We start from the raw sequence: 18665 nt of genomic DNA, 5'->3' as shown, positions 1-18665 counted from the left end.
AGGATAGAATAGTATAGTACCCCTGACTCGATCAAATAATACCGAACGGCATATATCTGCACCCGCAGGGGTTGTTTAGATTGGATGGAAATAAGTAAATTAAATCAAACGAATCAGCGATAAATTCTACTCTGTACGGAATAGATACGGAGTACCGTCCTAGAATTTATCATTACCCGGAGAATAAGCCGGTCGCGGCGCAGACTAGATAGATATGTACTGTACCTATCTAGCCGAGTAGGGAAAACCCCCGGCGTGGTTCTAGAACAGTTGAACCTTGAACCTTGAACTATCTAGACGAGATAGTCATGCCATAGATAGGCCAGAGGGGTTCACGAATCATGAGGATTACTAATTAGTCAGATTGGTTAGGCTAGGCTAGGCTTCCATCCATCTCAACACTATCCAACCTAAATATTTTTCTTCCAAAAAAAAAAAAAAAAAAAAGTAAATTCAAGAGAATAAAAAATCATGACCATAGGTAATCATTGTAGTTATAAAGCGTTGGAATCGAATATCGATCTCGATCAAGAGCGGACAGGTACTAGGTAGTTAGTAGGTAGGTGTGTGGATGGGTCTCAAAAGTTCGAAGCGCATCGTGCGTGGTCTGTCTTGTCTCGACTCTGCGATAGCTCCTCGGTATGGTAAGAACTAGAAGCTTGTCGCGGGTTGAGGGTTCAACTGTTGGTATAGGTGAGGAGGTGAGGAGGTGAGCTCGGCGTGGTCTGGGATTGATTGAGTACATAGAGTATAATACTTGGTTCAACTCCCGGCCTGCTGTTACAACTTACATGTGATGATAGAAGAGCTCATCATGGTCTAAACCCCCGTAAAACGCCGAAGTGGGGTTCAACACTCGGCATGGTGGTCTGAAAGGTTCAACAACTGCTCACAGCCGTGGTCTGACAGGTTCAAGTCAAGTCACCGCGGGTCAAAGCTCAGACGACCTCGGTGTGGGTAAGGGGGGTTCAACCCGACACGGTTCAGACCACGCCGAGCTTGGCCGAGCTGTAAGCCCGCAGGGTTCAACAGCCGGTGCGATGAGATGAGATGAGGTTAAATCGAGTCATCGACCCACGGCGCGTTGGACCTTTTCTGCAAGCTGCAGAGCATCCAACACAAGCAATGCGCATGCTGTATCAATCCTGGGTCATTCTGGATTTAAACCCAGATGATAATGATTCCATTCCAAACCAGGTACGGAATACTCTGTACGGAGTAGAGAAGGCGGAAAAGCTCGGCGGGTGGAAAGTTCCTCGGGGGGTTCATTGGGGTTCATCTTGGTGTAACTCGGTGTTGTCCGGCGATTGAACCAGAACCAGAAGGTCGAGCGAGCTGGTCGGAGGCCTCGGGCTACCCGGTCCGACTCACGTGACTTACAATGGACGGTTGAACCGGGCGCAACATCCCTTGAAGAGTCTAACTGCATACGGTCTAGTCAGTAATCAGCCAGAGTTACTGGGTCATGTGATACCCTGCTTGGGATTAGCGCCCTCTCGCGAGGTCGTGACCTGCCCTGTCCGAGCTTATCGATTAATCACGTGACACTATTGGTAATCGGTTCATCCGCCTCGCCCGCCTCGCGCCTCCGCCTCTTGACTCTGGCAGACTTCATCCCAGTCTCAGCGCTTCTTCTTTCCAACCCACCAGAATACACAGCCCCAATCATGCCGCGCGCAGAAGCCGGGAGCACAAAGGCGATCGGCAACAAGATCAAAGCCGTATGTCCTGTCTCGCACCCTTTCCGAAGATTCACGCTAACATTCAACAGAAAGGCTTGGGCAGACTCCGATGGTACTGTCAGGCCTGCGAGAAGCAGTGCCGCGATCACAACGGCTGGAAATGGTGAGCATCCACATCCACCTAATTCACCTCGGATAGCTTACTGACTCTCTCCCTAGTCACGTCCAGAGCGAGAGCCACGTGCGTCAGGTGCTCCTGATCGGCGAAGACCCCAAGAAATACATCGAGGACTTTAGCAAGGACTTCCTCAACAACTTCCTGACGCTGTTGCGGACGACTCACGGCGAGAAGAAGGTTCACATCAACCATTTCTACCAGCAGGTGATCGCGGACAAGGAGCACATCCATATGAACTCGACGAAGTGGAAGAGTCTGACACAATTCGCCGCATACCTGGGTCGGGAGGGGCTGTGTCGCGTGGAGGAAACCGAGAAGGGTCTGTTTGTGGCATATGTGGACCGCAGCCCGGAGGCGATGAGACGGCGCGAGGCCATTCTCAAGAAGGAGCGTCAGGATCGGGGGGATGAAGAGAGGGAGCAGCGGCTGATTCAGGATCAGATTGAGCGTGCGAACCAGGGTGTGGGCAAGGAGGATGATGTCGACCCCGAGGCTCGGAATCTGCAGCGCAAGGAAGGAGAAAAGGTGAAGCTGAATATCGGCTTTGGAGCGAAGACAGATGGCGGCTCGAAGAGCGAGTCGCCGAAGCCTGCGGAAGAGAAAGACAGCGGTGCGTCAGCTACGCCAGAGACATCTGCCGCCGATTCCCCGGCTCCGGTTCAGCCTGCACCGGCGGCGGCGCCAAAGTTGTCGTTGTCCTTTGGCAACAACAAGCCCAAGAACGTGTTTTCCGCGGCGGCGAAGAAGAATCCGCTTGCTGGGAAGAAGGGGCCGGTGATGGAACAACCTAAGAAGATGACGGAGCAGGAACGGATCATGAAGCAGGAGATGGAGGCGATGGAGCGGAAGCGTATGCGCGGTCCTACTGGGTTCCCCAATGCCAAGCGTCCGAGGGTGACGTGATGTGACTGCGACCAACTCCAATCGGAGATCCTCACACCCAACCCATCTGACATCGAGCGCTCCGTCCAACTCATGCTGGGCACACTCGGTCGGCGGGCGACTGCTTGAGCAGCCACGCAGGACCTTATACTCTCAGGCCAGGCCGATGGCCACCACATGATTCTATGAACGGTGTTGGCAGGGGTACCTCACACGGACGTGTTTCGCTCCGTCAGAGCACGGCCCTCGATCTCGCGGATGCTACTTGCATCTAGCAAGCGGCCCTTACTTGGCCGTCAGCCTATGCTCCCAGGTCTCGATGGACCCGCGACCGGATAATTGTTCCCCTATATACGATAGTCATGAATGTAATTGTTTCAGCACACAGTCTGCGTATTTTCTCATGTGTTAGTCCCGTACACTCGACTTGGGCCGTTATATTAAGATGCCTGGCTCATGGACCAAATCATGTAGATGGTTCCTGGATGCTGCATTGTCTACACTGTGTGTAGGGGTATTGGTGTTTATACCTAGTACTATCATGATATGATGGATTTTCATCATGATTCACATCAACTTCAATCCAAGGTACTTTAGTACTTATTCACACACCCGAACCAGATATATATCCGCACCCCAACACAAACACTCACCCGACTCAAACACGCTACAGGACCTCTAAGATTGGACTCCCTACCATGGCAGAAAATATGACGCAAAAAAAGATGCATAGACCTGAATTGTAGCAGCAAGAGACTGTAGATTAACATTCTTTTTTTTATGTATGCAAGCCTCGAGACAAATATCATAACAAGCCCGGGTGGTCTAGTGGTATGATTCTCGCTTAGGGTTACAACCCAAGCATATCTGCGAGAGGTCCCGCGTTCGATCCGCGGCTCGGGCCTTGTATCTTCTCCTGTCCAAGACAGGAGCTTCTTTTTTTCTTCATTTTATTTAGTATGCTTATGGAGGAGAGAAGTTCTGAACGTATTTCTTTCTTCACACTAACTTTTTTTTTTTTTTTTTTTTTTTTTTTTTTCTTTTTAGCTACTGTAGAAAGTGGCCCAGAGTGAGCATAGCTACTGTACTCCGTATACAAGTATCTATCGGTGTGACTACAGTCCCACTTGTTAACAAAAGCAAGCCAGTAAGCAAGGGCCAAGCATCATCTCTCTCTCCCTATCAGTATCTGCCCGCTGGGCGATACGGTATCGACATTGTTATCAGCAGTCAAACAAACAACCCCCGCAAATCCTCGGGATCCCCTCCCGAGCGCGATATCGCTGCTGTTCTTTCCTCTGCTGGCGGAGATTCGCCCGACTGACTGATTCACCTTCTTTCTTCCCCTTCACTGTTTAAAAACACAAATCTACATCTACATCTACATCTACCATACCCATAACACTACACCTACCTAGATACATCCATCCTCCATACAACAGCATTCACGACCTCCAACAATGTCCCCACCCCCCTCGCCCTCAGGCCAAAAGCCCAAGACCCTCGCATTCATCGGCTGCGGTACGTACCAACCAAACCACACATAATCCCCCGCTCCCCAGCCCAACTGCATAACACCCTAACCCCCTACAGGAAACATGGGCTCCGCCATCCTAAACGGCCTCCTCTCCGCCACCGCCCCCTCAACATCCAGCATCCCCGCCAACCCCCCCAAAATAACCACCTTCATCATCAACACCAAAACCGCCAACTCGGCCGCGCGTCTGCGCTCGCAATACGCCCCCTCCACAACACAAGCGCAAGTGACCATCACCCACGGCCAGAACGTGCAGGCGATGCAACAAGCCGACGTGATCCTGCTCGCATGCAAGCCGTTTCTGGCGCGGGGGATCCTATCCGAGCCGGGGATCCAGGAAGCCGTGCGGGGAAAGATAGTGGTTAGCATCATGGCCGGAGTGAAGACGCAGGATATATTGGGGTGGGTGTACGGGGAGGGGTATAGCGAGGATCTGGAAGAAGAGCCGGTGATTGTACGCGCCATGCCGAATGTCGCTGCGCGGCTGGGCGAGTCGATGACCATCGTTGAGGTTCCGGAGGGGGAGGCGGAAGAGGGGGAGGTTATGGGGCTGATGGGGTGGTTGTTTGGGGCGATTGGGAAGGTGAAGGTCGTGGCTGCGGATTTGTTTGATGTTGGGACGATGTTGGTGGGGGCGTCGATGGCGGTTTTGACGGTGCCGCTGGAGGGGGTGTTGGATGGGTGTGTGGCCGAGGGCTTGAGGAGGGCGGAGGCCCTGGAGATGGCCGCGCAGACTATGGTTGGTATGGCGGCGTTGTTGAGGGATGGTGTTCATCCGGCGATCCTGAGGGAGAGTATCTCCTCCCCCAGAGGGTGTACCATCCAGGGGGTTTTGGCGGTTGAGAGGGCCGGGGTTAGGGGGCGGTTTGCGGATGCGCTGATTGAGGGGACGAGGCATTTGAAGAAGGATAATTAGCGGGGGTTTTTTTTTTTTTATTTTTATTTTTTATTTTTTGGACCGAGATAGATGGGTATAGATAGACAGAATATTGATAGAATACCGATAGAATAGAGCCTAGTAACCTTGATGGAAGGATCCATGATAAGCAAGCAGCGGTAACCCTAACCGAGCTGACCGGAGGCCTTGACCGAGTCTGCATGCATACGTATCCGTGTAACCACCAAAGCGCATGCCTCGATGATCGCCTCGTGGAGAAGCCAATCGGCCAGAGATCCGGGCTGTACAATCACTGATAGTGACTGCCAGCCAGCCAGCCAGCCAGCCAGCCAGCTAGCATACCCCTCAGCAGATACCGACCTCACAGGGATAAATAGGCAGGAAAGGAAGGGCTCGGAGTAAGCCCAACAGACCATGAACCCTTCCCGACCATGAACCCCAAAGTGCTCTGGCCTAAACGGCCCAGTCCCCTTCTCTATCAACTCCTCACACCTCCCACCACTGCTCTATCGTCATCAACCCCTGCCCAACATGTCCCTTTCCCACCGCCCAGTCCGACACCAAAGACCCCGCCGCTCTCCGCCCTCCCGACAAAGGCCTTCCTCCGCTCCCTCCTCTTCACCTCCGTGATGGCATCGCCTCTCATGATGCCCTGTCTCTCCATTCTCAAATCCATGGTCGACTCCCAGTCCATCCTGCTCAGTCCCGCCAAGAACCCCCTGGTCAACTACCTCCTCCGCCGAACCGTCTACGACCACTTCTGCGCTGGTGTCAACGAGACCGAGGTCCGTCGCACCGTCCAGGACATGAAGGATCTGGGCTATAAAGGTGTGATTCTTGGATATGCCCGCGAGTCCATCGCCAAGGTGGAGGATATCGATCAGACCCAGTCTGCCGAGGCGAAACAGGAGGGTCTTGACCGCGCGGTGGATGAATGGAAACAGGGGACTCTACGCACGTTGAAGATGCTGGGCGAGGGGAATTATCTGGCTGTGAAGTGGGTTTCTGTCCTCTGTAGTTGGAGTGCATTTGGGGGGTTGGGTTGATTGCTGACGGCCACAGACTCACCGGGGCTGGTCCAGCGGCTGTGGAGGCACTCTCGCGCGGCGATCTTACCCCCCCGCCGCGGATCCAAGAGGCGATGACAGAGATATGCGATGCGGTTGCGGCGCAGGGGTCGCGGGTGTGGATCGACGCCGAGCAGCAGATCTTCCAGACGGCGATTGATGCGTGGGCGGTGGATCTGATGCGGAAGTACAATCAGAACGAGGCCAATGGCCCCGTGGTGCTGAACACGTACCAGGCGTATCTGAAGTCCTCGACCGCCACGCTTAACACACACCTCCGTCTGGCCCAGAAAGAGGGCTGGGCGATGGGCGTGAAGCTAGTGAGGGGGGCATACATTGCGCACGACCACCGGGACCGCATTCACGACACCAAGGCCGAGACGGACCAGAACTACGACCATATCGTGGAGAGCCTGATTACGCGACAGTATCCGCTGGGTGGCCAGCCAGACCAGCCGTTTCCGACGGTCAGACTCTTTGTGGCGTCGCATAACGGGGAGAGTGTGCGCAAGGCGTGTGCGTTGTTCCGACACCGGATGGTTAATGGGCTGCCGGCGATTCCGGTGGAGGTGGGTCAGCTGCAGGGGATGGCCGACGAGGTGAGTCTGGGGATGGTGGGCGGTGCCGCGGATGGGACGGTTCCCGGGGTTTTCAAGTGTCTGGCGTGGGGGTCGACGGAGGAATGCTTGCATTTCTTGTTGCGGAGGGCGGTCGAGAACCGGTCGGGGATGCAGCGGACGAGGGACACGGCGCGGGCGTTGAGGGGAGAGGCGTGGCGGAGGTGGGCGGGGGAGAACTAGTTTGTTTATTTGTTTCTGACTGCTGCGATGTGATGATGGTCATGATTATGATTTGATGAGGGACAAAGGATTCATACATACATACGTTGTTCCAGACCTGTGGCTGTCTCGGCCCGCAAACCCGAGGACAGGGACTATCTATCTAGATAGACACGCCCCATGAACCACAGCGTATTTTGTAGATAACAAACCCAGGCTTGACGAGACTGATCATCAATATTATCGCTAGAGCTAGAGCATCGGCCCCCGTATACTCCGCAAGATCTCCCGCGCCTCGACATAATCCGCATCCTCGTCGTCCAGCACAGCCTCACGCTCGCACCCCTCGAGAATCTCGAGCACGTAGTCCTGGCAGTCCCACTCGAGTGTCTCATTGTCCACTGCCGTGGCGTTCACAACGTCCTTGACGGTGGGAATATCCGGGTGGCCGATGTGGCCCACAAACACCGATTTGATGAAGGTCGGACTCTCGGAGGGAATCGCGTGCGACACGACTTTCTGGAAGGTGGGATGCTCGCCATCAACCTCAAAGAGGAGGTCCTCGGAGGAGGAGTGCAGGTGGAGAGCCCAGTGTTGGAAGTTGCCATAGCGGGGGTGGTAGATGGCGACGGACAGGAAGGGGAGGGTCATTGTGAGAGGTTGGAGGAGATGGAAGAGCGAGTGGTATAAGATGAGTGTGTGGACTGGATGATAGCTGACTGTGGGGGAGTCATCTCATCCGTGAAGCACAGAAACAGCGGAGAAGATGCAATGCTGCCTGAGGTGGCCAGGGCAGGCCCCGCCAGGCACCGAACCTTGTCCTTCACCGGATTCCACCTTCATTTCTCTTCTCTGCTTTCACTTCAACTCACCTTGCGTCATCCACATCACATCTATCCACCATCCATCCATCACCCGACTGTCCATATTTTCACTCCCTCTTTGTTCCCATCCACCCAATCATGCCTCCCGCACAGACTCGTCCGTGGCGCCGACCGGCCGGACCCAGCGGGATCCCCGGACTTTCCAGCCCTCAGCCATTCCAGGCTTGCCCTTCCCCACAATATGACGCTGTCAAGTGGCTGGCCAGTGACCATCGTGCCATAGATGCCTATTGCATTATTGGCCATCGCTTCGCTTCCCTTCTCCCACCCCCCCCGCGGGGTAATCCCACCGTCATTCTCAAGGGGCCCTTTTAATCTTGTCTGCTGCTTGTTGTCTCATTCATTTCCCTCGATCGCCCTTGGCATTCCCTGTCTTGGACACGAGGTGGATCAACTGTTACCAGAAAAAGCTCCGATCCCATCGCATCTCGTCTTGGACTTGGGCCTATTTATTCCCCTGTTATCCCTGCCTCCAAGTCCTGTCGGAAAAGGCTGCCGCCCGGTACTCGCCTCCTGGCTTTGCAAGATGCAACCCAAAGTAAGCAGCTCCCCAAGTGTCTCGTTAGGCGTCAAGCTAACTGTTGCAGTTTCTGGCAACCCTGTTGCCGCTCCTGCTGTATCTTCCCACGGCTGTGGGCGCCTCTCCAGGCAAAGATGCTCGCATTTCGGCAGCGTTGCATAGACACAGTGGGAGGGATGTCGAGACGGCGCCCAACTCGACCAACGTCTACGAGACCCAGTTTGCAGGCGTGACCTGGGATGAGGACCACTGGCTACTCACCACCACCACGCTGGACCAGGGCCACTACCAGTCGCGCGGCTCGATTGCTAACGGCTACCTGGGCATTAACGTCGCAAATGTTGGCCCCTTCTTCGAGTTGGACACTCCGGTGGACGGTGATGTCATCAGTGGATGGCCTCTGTACTCCCGACGTCAAAGTTTCGCAACCATCTCCGGGTTCTGGGACAGACAGGCCAAGACCAATGCGTCCAACTTCCCATGGCTCTCCCAGTATGGCGACGACAGCGTGATTAGCGGCGTTCCGCACTGGAGCGGCCTGATTCTGGATTTGGGAGACGACACATACCTCGACGCGGGAGTGGACAACAGCACCATTTCGGACTTTGAGTCAACCTTCGACTACAAGTCCGGCCTGCTGTCTTGGTCCTATACCTGGACGCCGGCAGGAAACAAGGGCTCCTTTTGCATCACCTATCGGCTTTTCGCGCACAAGCTGTATGTGAACCGAGCCGTGGTGGATTTGGAAATCATCCCATCCGAAGACGGCAATGGTTCGGTGGCTAATGTGCTGGATGGCTATGCGGCCGTGCGCACCGACTTTGTCACCTCTGGAGAGGATGATGGCGCAATTTACTCTGCTGTGCGACCCTGGGGCGTGAGCAACGTCACCGCCTGGATTTATGCGAGCCTGAGTGCTTCTGACAACGTCGATTTGTCGTCGCGTACAATTGTCACAGAAAAACCGTATCTCAACCCCAACAGCTCATCCATCGCCCAGGCCGTCAATGTGCAGTTTACTGCGAATGAGCCTGTTCACATCACCAAATTTGTGGGCGGAGCCACAACCGACTACTTTCTGGCAACGCAGGAAACTGCCAAGGCTGCCTGCTTGGCTGGAGTGGCCGACGGTTACCTCGCGTCGCTGCAGTCGCATGTCGCAGAATGGGCCAGCATCATGCACGAGGACTCTGTTGACCGCTTCAGCGACCCGGCGACTGGAGAGCTGCCGGCGGACAGCCACATTGTCGACTCGGCCATTATTGCAGTTACAAATACCTACTATCTGCTGCAGAACACCGCCGGAACGAATGCGATCGCCGCTGCTGGCGGCATTCCTTTGAATATCGACAGTTGCGCCGTCGGTGGACTTACATCAGATTCGTACGCTGGGCAAATCTTTTGGGATGCCGATCTCTGGATGCAGCCTGGGCTGGTCGCGTCTCATCCCGAGGCTGCTCAGCGATTTACAAACTACCGCATTGCCCTGCACTATCAGGCTGCAGCAAACATTGAGACGGCGTTCACGGGCTCAAAGAACCAGACCTCGTTTAGCTCGTCGGCTGCTATCTACCCCTGGACGAGTGGTCGCTTTGGCAATTGCACTGCCACTGGGCCGTGCTGGGATTATGAATATCACCTGAATGGGGATATTGGGCTGGCATTGATCAACCAGTGGGTTGCAAGTGGTGATACCGAGTGGTTCCGCGAATATTTGTTCCCGATCTACGACTCGGTGGCTACGCTCTACTCGGAACTGGTCGAGCGCAATGGTTCGTCTTGGACGTTGACCAATATGACCGATCCGGTAGGTAGCCGATTTCGTGCATGAACTTTGCTGACTTCCGTAGGACGAATATGCCAATAGCATCAACGCGGGCGGTTTTACGATGCCGCTGATCGCCGAAACCCTGCAAAACGCGAACAACTTCCGGCAGCAGTTTGGCCTGGAGACGAATGAGACCTGGGATGAGATCGCAGACAACGTTCTCATCCTCAGGGAGAACGGGGTGACTCTGGAGTATACAACAATGAACGGGAGTACGGTCGTCAAGCAGGCTGACGTGGTGCTTGACACATTCCCTCTGGTGTTTGAGTCCGACAACTACACATCCGTAGATTCGCTTACGGACCTGGACTATGTGAGTAGCCATCGGAGATCATATTGATGAGGCTAATTATCACAGTACGCCAACAAGCAATCCTCGGACGGTCCAGCCATGACATACGCAATCTTTGCTATTATTGCTAGCGATGTCTCTCCGTCTGGCTGCTCTGCCTACACCTACCACCAATACTCATACGCCCCGTACGCCCGAGGTCCGTGGTATCAGCTGTCGGAGCAGTTGATCGATGACGCCAGCATCAACGGCGGCACACACCCCGCATTCCCATTCCTGACCGGCCACGGCGGTGCCAACCAGGTGGTTTTGTATGGATACCTTGGTCTCCGGCTTCATCCGGATGACACCATCTACATTGATCCCAACCTTCCCCCTCAAATCCCTCAAATCACCTACCGGACGTTCTACTGGCGCGGCTGGCCGATCTCCGCGTGGTCTAACTACACGCACACCACGCTCCAGCGGTCATCCTCGACTGCACCGCTTCCCAGCGCGGACGTGCTCTTCGCCAGCACCAGCATCAAGGTCCTGGTCGGCCAGTCGTACTCCGACAATGCGACGACGTACTACCTCCCTGTCTCGGGCGCCCTGACTGTCCCCAACCGGATGACCGGGTCGATCAACACCACTCCGGGGAACCAAGTCCAGTGCCAGCCAGTCTACTCGCCGGACGACTACGAGCCGGGCCAGTTCCCCATCTCGGCAGTAGACGGCGCCACATCGACCAAGTGGCAGCCATCAACATCGAGCCTGTCTTCTCTGACAGTCACGTTGTCCACCGGCTCTGACCAGGAGGCCGTCTCTGGCTTCTACTTTGACTGGTCCACGACCCCGCCTCAGAACCTGAGCATTATCTTCCACGATGCCCCCATCTCAAACCCGGCTACACTATTCACCTCGACGGACCTGAACACGATCGATTACCAAGTGGTTACGTCTATGTCCAACATCGCCCAGTCCCAGCCGTACAACGCGGTGTCCGCGCAGGAAGCTAACACGGTCTCCATCCCCGCTGCGAACACCACCTTCATTACCCTGGAGTCTCCCGTGCAGAAGGCGCAGTACGCCACGCTGCTAATTGCAGGTAACCAGGGCGGTGATGCAGTGGGGGCAACCGTCGCCGAATGGGTGATTCTGGGAGACTCGAATAGCACCACCTCTGGCCAGACGAAACGAATGATGAGTGCGCGGAGCAAGGCTGCTTTGGCCCGGACGGTTGCTTAGCCGATATTTTGGTGATATTGCTATTGCTGGTATTGTTGCTGTTGCTGTTACTGGTCCTGATTGCTGTAACTACGTTTCCTAGGTACATACTTAATAATACGATTCTCATTATGATCCTACCTACTTACACACTTAGCCTTAGCATTACGATTCTCGCCATCATCCTACCTACATACTTAATATTACCTACCGCTCTCCCCATGACCCAGTAGATGTCAACATTGGTGATTGATTGCATATTAGCAGCAGCCAGCCAGCCATATCAAATCCAGCGCCGCCGAGTAAATTATGTAGGTAGGCACTTTTAATAAACTTAATTTAATTACAAGAAGGCAACCATCAAGGCTGCGAACTGCTCCGCTCTGCTGCACTGCACTGCACTGCACTGCACCGCACACTGTGACCCCAGATAACACCGCACGGCGACATCCACCCGGCAACTCCCAGCCAGCCAGCCAGCAAACCAGCCAACCAGCCTAGATAGTGCACTGCAGACCAACCACCAGCCAGTGTCATACCATAGTCCAGCCCAATCACCCAGCCAGTCACCCAACCAGCCAGCCAGTGTCGACCAGTGTCAGTCAGTGTCAATCAGTGTCAATCAGTGTCAGCCAGTGTCAATAAATATGAGCACTCAATTCGAATCCACCGCAAACCGATCCAGGAACTTGAACGTGTGCAGCCCCTGCCGCACATGGTCCGCGAACCCGTCGTCGACCGAGTCCGCCACCACCACCCCGTCCCGATTCACGTCGATCCCCGCATTCCGCAGCGCCTGCTCGCCGCTCCCGAGCGCGCCAACCGTCTTTCCGAAGCGGAACGCGTCGATCAGGATCTCGAGGGGGCGGCCCGCTGGGTAGAGGGTGGTTCTGCCAAGTGCAGCTCCAGCTCCAGCTCCAGCTCCAGCTCCAGCACTAGCTGACGCCGACGCCGACACCGACGCAGCCACCGAAGAAGAAGATGAAGGAGCACGCTGCGACGCGGTCAACGACCTCGGAGCAAACAACCCCTCTGCACCATCCGCCACAACCACCGCATCAAACTGCACCGCATCTGACGCCGAATAAGTCTGATCGACGCCCTTAGCAAGATACTCCGCCACAAGAAGCACATCGACACCATCGCCCTTCAACAACCGAGCCAACTCCACCGCGTCATCCAACCCATTCCCATTCCCATTCCCACTCACCGTCCCCAAAACACCCACCTTCAACCCAGCCAAGCTGCTCAGCCCGCCCACGGTCCCCACATCCCTCGTCCTATTATTATGATAATAAGTCGGGTCAGGAGCGGGAGCATCCATCCCCAACGCGCTCGCAACTCTCACGGCAAGATCATGCGACACGCGATTCAACTGAATGAGTACGTTCTGGCGCACGGTGGACGATTTGATGTGGCTGGTTTCGAAGCGCATGGCGTCGATGAGGAATTGTTGTTCCGCTGGGTGGAGCGAGTTATAGAAGAGGCGGGGTTGGGACCACACGTCCGAGAAGGTGGGGGAGGTGGAGCGCTGGAGAAGGCCCGAGGGGCGGCGGGAGGGCGTGGTGAAGAACCCTCGGCCGGTGGTTTGGTTGGCTTGTTTGGGGAGGTTGGGCGGGGAGAGTGTGTTGGGGGTGTAGGCGGAGGGGTTGAGGGGGATGAACATTTGGGCTGTTATTATCATGGCGTTAGTTTGGGGTTAAAGAGAGGGGAGGTAAAGGGGGACGTACCTGCGCCGTCCCGGTTATTGTTATGAACAGGCACGCGGGGCTGGTTGATTGGGATTTGCTCGAAGTTGGGCCCGCCGTGGCGGTTCAGCTGCGTGTCCAGGTACGAGAACAGTCGGCCCTGCAGGAGCGGATCGTCGGTGAAGTCGACGCCGCGGACGATGTGGCCGGGTTGGAACTATTCATCCTTGTGAGCCGCGTCCGTGTGGTATGGGAATAGGGGCAGGGAGGAAGGGAGGGAAGGAGGGAGATTACCATGACCTGCTCCGTCTCAGCAAAGTAATTGCGTGGGTTCCGGTTCAGCGTCATCTTGCCCAGTTTGGTGATGGGGACGTATTCCTCCGGCACAATTTTGGTCGGGTCGAGCAGATCGAAGCCGAAGCGCAGCTGGTCGTCTTCGCTCATGATTTGCACGCCGAGCTGGAGATTTATATCAGCTTTGTGCTATCAAAGAGGATGAGAAGGATGGGGGAAATGCTACCTCCCACTCCGGATATCTCCCCGCCTCAATCGCATCCCACATGTCCTGGCGCATAAAGTCCGAGTTCTTGCCGGATACCTGCTGGGCTTCCTCCCAGACCATACTGGCCTTACCCTGTAGCGACTTCCAGTGGAACTTAACCAGCTTCGACGCGCCGTTATCTGTGACGAACCGGAATGTGTGCACGCCGAACCCATCGACGTGGCGGAACGAGCGTGGGATGCCGTGGCCGGCCATGGCCCAAAACAGCGTGTGCAGGGCACTGGGCTGCTGGCTGAAGAAGTCCCAGGCGGAGTCGTGGGCGGTGGCGGCCTGGGGGATCTCGTTGTCGCCGCTGGGCTTGACCGCGTGGATCAGATCGGGGAATTGGATGGCATCCTGGATGAAGAAGACGGGGATGTTGTTTCCGACGATATCTGATTCAATTGTATTAGCCTGATTGAGCCCGCTATCCCGATGATGTTTGTGGTGAGGACGGGGTTTTGAGAGGGAGGGGGCTCACCGAAGTTCCCCTCATCGGTGTAGAAACGAGTTGCGAAACCGTGCACATCGCGAGCGAGATCGGTGCTGCCGCGACTGCCGGCGACGGTGGAGAAGCGCACGAACACGGAGGTCTCTTTGCCCTCTTCGGCGAGGAATGAGGCCGCAGTGAGGTTGGAGAAGTTGCCGTAGGAGGTGAAGACCCCGTGGACACCGGCGCCGCGGGCGTGGACGACACGTTCGGGGACCTGTTGGGGTATTAGTCCATTGTAATGAGGGTAATACCGGTGAGGTTTCAGTGAGATAAGACGTACCCGCTCATGGTCGAAGCGCTGGATCTTCTGGCGGAAGATGAAGTCTTCGAGGAGGGTGGGACCACGCTCGCCGACGCTGAGGCTGTTCTGGTCCTCAATGGGGCCGCCGACGTCGGTAGTCATGTAAGAATTGTTGTCGTTGAGGTAGTACTGAGAGAGGAATTCATCGGAGGAGTCGGAGGCGTCGCGATGACCGAGATCGCCGGCCATGTAGGGACAGGCTGCATTGGCGAGGCCAATGAGGCCAATGAGGCCGAGGAGACCGATGGGACGCATGGTCGGGGAGACTTGGTCGGACGGAGCAATTGGAGAGGAAGAGAGAGGGGAGAGAGGGGGGAGGGGGAGGTGGGTTATATAGGAGGGATGGATGAGACAGGACTGCGAATAAGGACTGCGAATGCAGGTGGACAGGGGGGGGGTTAGGATGCATGGCAGGGAATGTCCAGTCCCGGCATGCCTTGCTAGCTTGGACTATCCCACCACCACCACCACCACCACCACGACGGAGTACTTCACAGCCCACCTACATTAGGATGTAGGAATAGGACTAGGAAGAGCATCTGGAAACCCTGACCTGGTCAGACCGTCAGGTACGCGAAAAATACCGCTAATCGAGTCGCGCTCATTGGCGTCGCCCCCCGCCAGTGCAGGCTTGGCGGGCCGGGACGGGCGCTGAGTGGGCGGAGGGGCTGGGCCAAGAACCATCGCCGATCCCCATGACGTGACGCTCTTGACGCGCTGCATGTTTCACGTCCCGATCGAGCATTGTGTCTCAGTCCGGTAACGGAACGGAAAGTATGATTGCCCAGGGTTCAATGCACGATGACCATTCCCGTCTGCGATTGGTCTGACACCCCCATCCATTAATAAATGCCACTACTAGTAAGTACACTGCTACACTGCTTATTGATTTAGTAGGAGATGTTGTGTACTGGTGGCTCTTGATAAATGTTGTCCCTTACAGACCACCCGCCCACGCGCCAAGCGGGCGGGGGTCTTGGTCCTGCAGCCGCCAAGCTCCATCACATCACACCGACAAACAATCAGGAATAGTAGTAGTAATGCCATCCTGCTAGTCAATCGCTCGGGCTTTCTAATCCTTGGTTCTAGGCCTGTGCTTTTAAATGCAGTGCTTTCTAATGTCCGGTTCTAGATTTACATTCTACTGCTTTCATAGTCTGTTCTAGTTTCACCCGTATTCTATTTCTTCTAATCCCAGTATACCATACAAGGTATGATGTACAATCTTATCCCCTAAGGTAACCCCCCCCCCATCGTCTTATTTCCATTATTAATCCCTCCACCACCAAAACCTTATCTCACCCCCACTCCCCCCGAACTTAAACTCCCAGCTGATAGGCGAGATGATTTGTTGGGCGAAGACATCGTACGATCGGAGGGTTATAGTTTGGGGTGGGACTGGAGAAGGAGGGGTCGGGGGATGAAGGTGTTGATCTTGCAGGCGGAGTATTGAATGGAGGCGTAGAAGAGCTGTCTGTTTTGTGTCGGAGATTGTTAGCATTGAGTATACTAGATATATGACAAAGGATGGGGGGTGCTTAAATCCGCCCGGGATGGCACCCATATCTGGGAAGGGGGGCATGGAGTCGATACCGCCGCCACGGGCCTGCTGATTGCTGGGGAGCCCGGGAACTGGACCGCGCTCAGAGCTAGAAGTGGCGCTGGACTTGAATGCGGATTCGTGGAAGAAGAGGGGGGGGCGCGGCGGGGAGGGAGGTCCGGACTGGAGAGAGCGGGGGAAGAAAGTGATGGAGAGCAGCAGCAGCAGGGTGGTGCTGTTACAATGAATCGAGTTACCTATACATATCTGTACCTACTAAATCGATGTGTCAAGTGTGACACGACCAGATCGATGATGGCGTCGCGTGCTTCCCAGTGGGGTTTGCTGGCTACATATATATTACATGATAGGTAGAATTCTCCGATTATCTGCAGTGACTCACCTCAGATATATATCAATATTGTACTGTGTATTGCAGATATCACTGTCTGTCTGTAGCCAATGATCGCCCTCGCAGTATTAGAACGAGCTGCATGGCCGGATGCCTGCCGGTAGTTGTTGGAGCTGGCATGCAATTGGCATGCAATTAGATTTTGAATTCCCCAAGGTTATTTAACTCGAGCGATCGAGCAATCGCTGATAGTCCGAAACCTCTGGAAATCAAAATAGTCAGATCAACCTGACTGTCTGGTCTATATTAGAAACACCAGTCTGCTGCACAGATCTGGTTATCCTTGAGCGCGCCAAAGAACCGGCCTTTCCTGCCAATCATCATGAAACCGGGGGGGGGGGGGGGGGGTAACACAAAAGCCCGGATTTTCCCCAACTCGCAAATCCATAATCTGCGTCGAACTATATATTATTATTATGATTAATATTTTTTTTTCACATGGGAGGTAATGCTTAACAAGTCACAACCCAAACATACCATCATCAACATATATATATATATCCAAGAACTTAGTTAGTTAGGGCTTTGGCATCCCTGACTAGTAGTACTACGCAGCATGAAAAAAAAAAACAAACCACAACACAACCAATACATAATTTGTAAAGGGTATTTAATCAATTTATTACTACATCCTTCCATCATAGTACACAGTACTCCGGACAGGACCTGTCGACCATGACGATCCCGTCACATAGACAAGATCCCAAACGTGCGTACCACCGATTGCACCAAAAACGCCAAGCCTTCTTTCTTTCTTGACCTGAAGGGCGGTTGGTTGGTTGGCTGCCTGCCTCCGCCTCGGTCGGCTACCCACAGACAACCAACAACCCCAGACAGAAGAACAATAGTAACTATCAGCCATCCATCCATCGCTGAAACAGAACCAATTAATTAATCTCCAGCACTCCTGCATATTTATTATATATCTCTCTCTCACACACACAAAGCCCAGCTATCCAAAACCCCTCCTGCAAGAAATAAAAGACACCCCCCGCCGTGGATTCATTCGATAGAGTAGGTAAGTAAAAGTAAGTAGAAGATGGATGTAAAAAAAATCAAACTCCAAAATAAGATTGTCCCTGGGCGGGGTCGAACCGCCGATCTCAGTGATTCCTGTATGAGAAACCCATAAGCACTATGCCTTAACCACTTGGCCACAGGGACAACTGTTTATGTGGGGACGGCCCGGTAGTGGCTTATGCCCGACCAACACGGAGGCGGTTTGCGGCTTGGTGGGTCTGTCTGGCTTGCCATGGTGTGAGGATGAGGGTGTTGTTGCGCGGGTATAATGAGGCGAGGCCACTTGATTGAGAGGAATAAATTTACTGGAAAAAACTCATTGTGGTGATGCGGAGGTGAGGATTGGCTTTATTGTGGGTCTTTGTGTGTTTTCAGGAGGTGGGAGATGGACAAGGCTGTACAACTACTAACTACAAAGAAGTTATTCTTCCACTGCGGGCTTACAGCAATACGGAAGACACGAATTGGTACACATGGTTTTGTCATTCCTAATTACATCCAGACAGTCCTATGAAACCGTGCTTGCATCCAGTACTGTAGATATCCTGGGAATCCGGTGAGTGACGTCAAATCGCAAAGCAAAATAAAGCAAAATAAGGCAAAATAAAGCAAACAAAACAAAACAAAACAAAACAAAACAGAATAAAGTATTAGACCATCCATCCGGTAGGTCTGGGAATCAGGCACCATTCGAAATTGCAAGAAAAAAACAGAAAGGGTTTCGGGGGGATCTATGAGGAGATATAGACTGACGCTTCCAGACCTGGGGGTGTCTAGATAGCTTTGTAGGCAAGTGACTTTGTTTGCGAAAACTACTGATATCTTACCATCGGAGACTTCCATGGAAAACCCCCATCAGAAAGGATCATGAGAACCACCATGAGAACCACCAAGAGAGACTACAAAAGAAGCATCAC

At 54.2% G+C, this 18665-nt stretch overlaps 6 protein-coding genes and 2 non-coding genes across 8 annotated transcripts; 5 read left to right on the top strand and 3 right to left on the bottom strand.

Moving 5' to 3' along the window:
* Positions 1-1616: 1616 nt before the first annotated feature.
* Positions 1617-3126, top strand: BO70DRAFT_361404 (putative C2H2 finger domain protein (Kin17); the record flags this gene model as incomplete). Its single annotated transcript, XM_025543034.1, has 1 exon — positions 1617-3126. A coding segment is annotated over exon 1 (667 nt), but the record flags the coding sequence as incomplete, so codon positions are not given.
* Positions 3127-3556: 430 nt separating this feature from the next.
* Positions 3557-3646, top strand: BO70DRAFT_t136. The gene has a single exon. It is a non-coding gene; the product is annotated as a tRNA-Pro (tRNA).
* A 216-nt stretch (positions 3647-3862) lies between these two features.
* BO70DRAFT_424354 (pyrroline-5-carboxylate reductase) lies at positions 3863-5195 on the top strand (the record flags this gene model as incomplete). Its single annotated transcript, XM_025547619.1, has 2 exons — positions 3863-4263; positions 4336-5195. Exons 1-2 carry the CDS (start codon positions 4203-4205, stop codon positions 5193-5195), a joined length of 921 nt encoding a protein of 306 aa, XP_025400368.1. The 5' UTR covers positions 3863-4202.
* Positions 5196-5374: 179 nt separating this feature from the next.
* BO70DRAFT_232420 (putative proline oxidase Put1) lies at positions 5375-7111 on the top strand. Its single transcript, XM_025538797.1, has 2 exons — positions 5375-6174; positions 6240-7111. Exons 1-2 carry the CDS (start codon positions 5609-5611, stop codon positions 7042-7044), a joined length of 1371 nt encoding a protein of 456 aa, XP_025400367.1. The 5' UTR covers positions 5375-5608; the 3' UTR covers positions 7045-7111.
* Positions 7112-7275: 164 nt separating this feature from the next.
* Positions 7276-7950, bottom strand: BO70DRAFT_352130 (uncharacterized protein; the record flags this gene model as incomplete). The annotated part of the gene is made up of 2 exons (XM_025541779.1): positions 7276-7742; positions 7896-7950. The coding sequence occupies 2 exons, from the start codon at positions 7948-7950 to the stop codon at positions 7276-7278; spliced, it is 522 nt and encodes a 173-aa protein (XP_025400366.1).
* Positions 7951-8412: 462 nt separating this feature from the next.
* treA (alpha,alpha-trehalase treA) lies at positions 8413-11870 on the top strand. The gene is made up of 4 exons (XM_025543033.1): positions 8413-8445; positions 8495-10234; positions 10278-10568; positions 10614-11870. The coding sequence occupies exons 1-4, from the start codon at positions 8434-8436 to the stop codon at positions 11772-11774; spliced, it is 3204 nt and encodes a 1067-aa protein (XP_025400365.1). The 5' UTR covers positions 8413-8433; the 3' UTR covers positions 11775-11870.
* A 118-nt stretch (positions 11871-11988) lies between these two features.
* On the bottom strand, positions 11989-15051 carry cat1 (catalase catB). Its single transcript, XM_025543032.1, has 6 exons — positions 14756-15051; positions 14464-14689; positions 13962-14377; positions 13736-13900; positions 13484-13658; positions 11989-13424 (listed from the first exon to the last, which is right to left on the bottom strand). The coding sequence occupies exons 1-6, from the start codon at positions 15029-15031 to the stop codon at positions 12409-12411; spliced, it is 2274 nt and encodes a 757-aa protein (XP_025400364.1). The 5' UTR covers positions 15032-15051; the 3' UTR covers positions 11989-12408.
* A 2751-nt stretch (positions 15052-17802) lies between these two features.
* BO70DRAFT_t129 lies at positions 17803-17892 on the bottom strand. Its single transcript has one exon. It is a non-coding gene; the product is annotated as a tRNA-Ile (tRNA).
* Between the last annotated feature and the right edge of the window lie 773 nt (positions 17893-18665).

The sequence above is a fragment of the Aspergillus heteromorphus genome (genome assembly GCF_003184545.1).
Source record: "Aspergillus heteromorphus CBS 117.55 chromosome Unknown BO70scaffold_9, whole genome shotgun sequence".
NCBI lineage: Eukaryota > Fungi > Ascomycota > Eurotiomycetes > Eurotiales > Aspergillaceae > Aspergillus > Aspergillus heteromorphus.
This window is presented reverse-complemented; position numbering and strand designations above follow the sequence as displayed.

Bases quoted from the DNA above. Each gene is read 5' to 3' on its own strand.
- cat1 (XM_025543032.1), bottom strand. From the start codon at position 15,031: ATGCGTCCCATCGGTCTCCTCGGCCTCATTGGCCTCATTGGCCTCGCC. The intron at 13,659-13,735 runs GTAATCTCCCTC...AAGGATGAATAG, and splicing joins CTGAGACGGAGCAGGTCATG to TTCCAACCCGGCCACATCGT. The intron at 13,425-13,483 runs GTACGTCCCCCT...TGATAATAACAG, and splicing joins CAATAACCGGGACGGCGCAG to CCCAAATGTTCATCCCCCTC.
- treA (XM_025543033.1), top strand. The intron at 10,235-10,277 runs GTAGGTAGCCGA...TGACTTCCGTAG, and splicing joins TGACCAATATGACCGATCCG to GACGAATATGCCAATAGCAT. The intron at 10,569-10,613 runs GTGAGTAGCCAT...TAATTATCACAG, and splicing joins CGCTTACGGACCTGGACTAT to TACGCCAACAAGCAATCCTC.
- BO70DRAFT_232420 (XM_025538797.1), top strand. From the start codon at position 5,609: ATGAACCCCAAAGTGCTCTGGCCTAAACGGCCCAGTCCCCTTCTCTAT. The intron at 6,175-6,239 runs GTGGGTTTCTGT...TGACGGCCACAG, and splicing joins GGGAATTATCTGGCTGTGAA to ACTCACCGGGGCTGGTCCAG.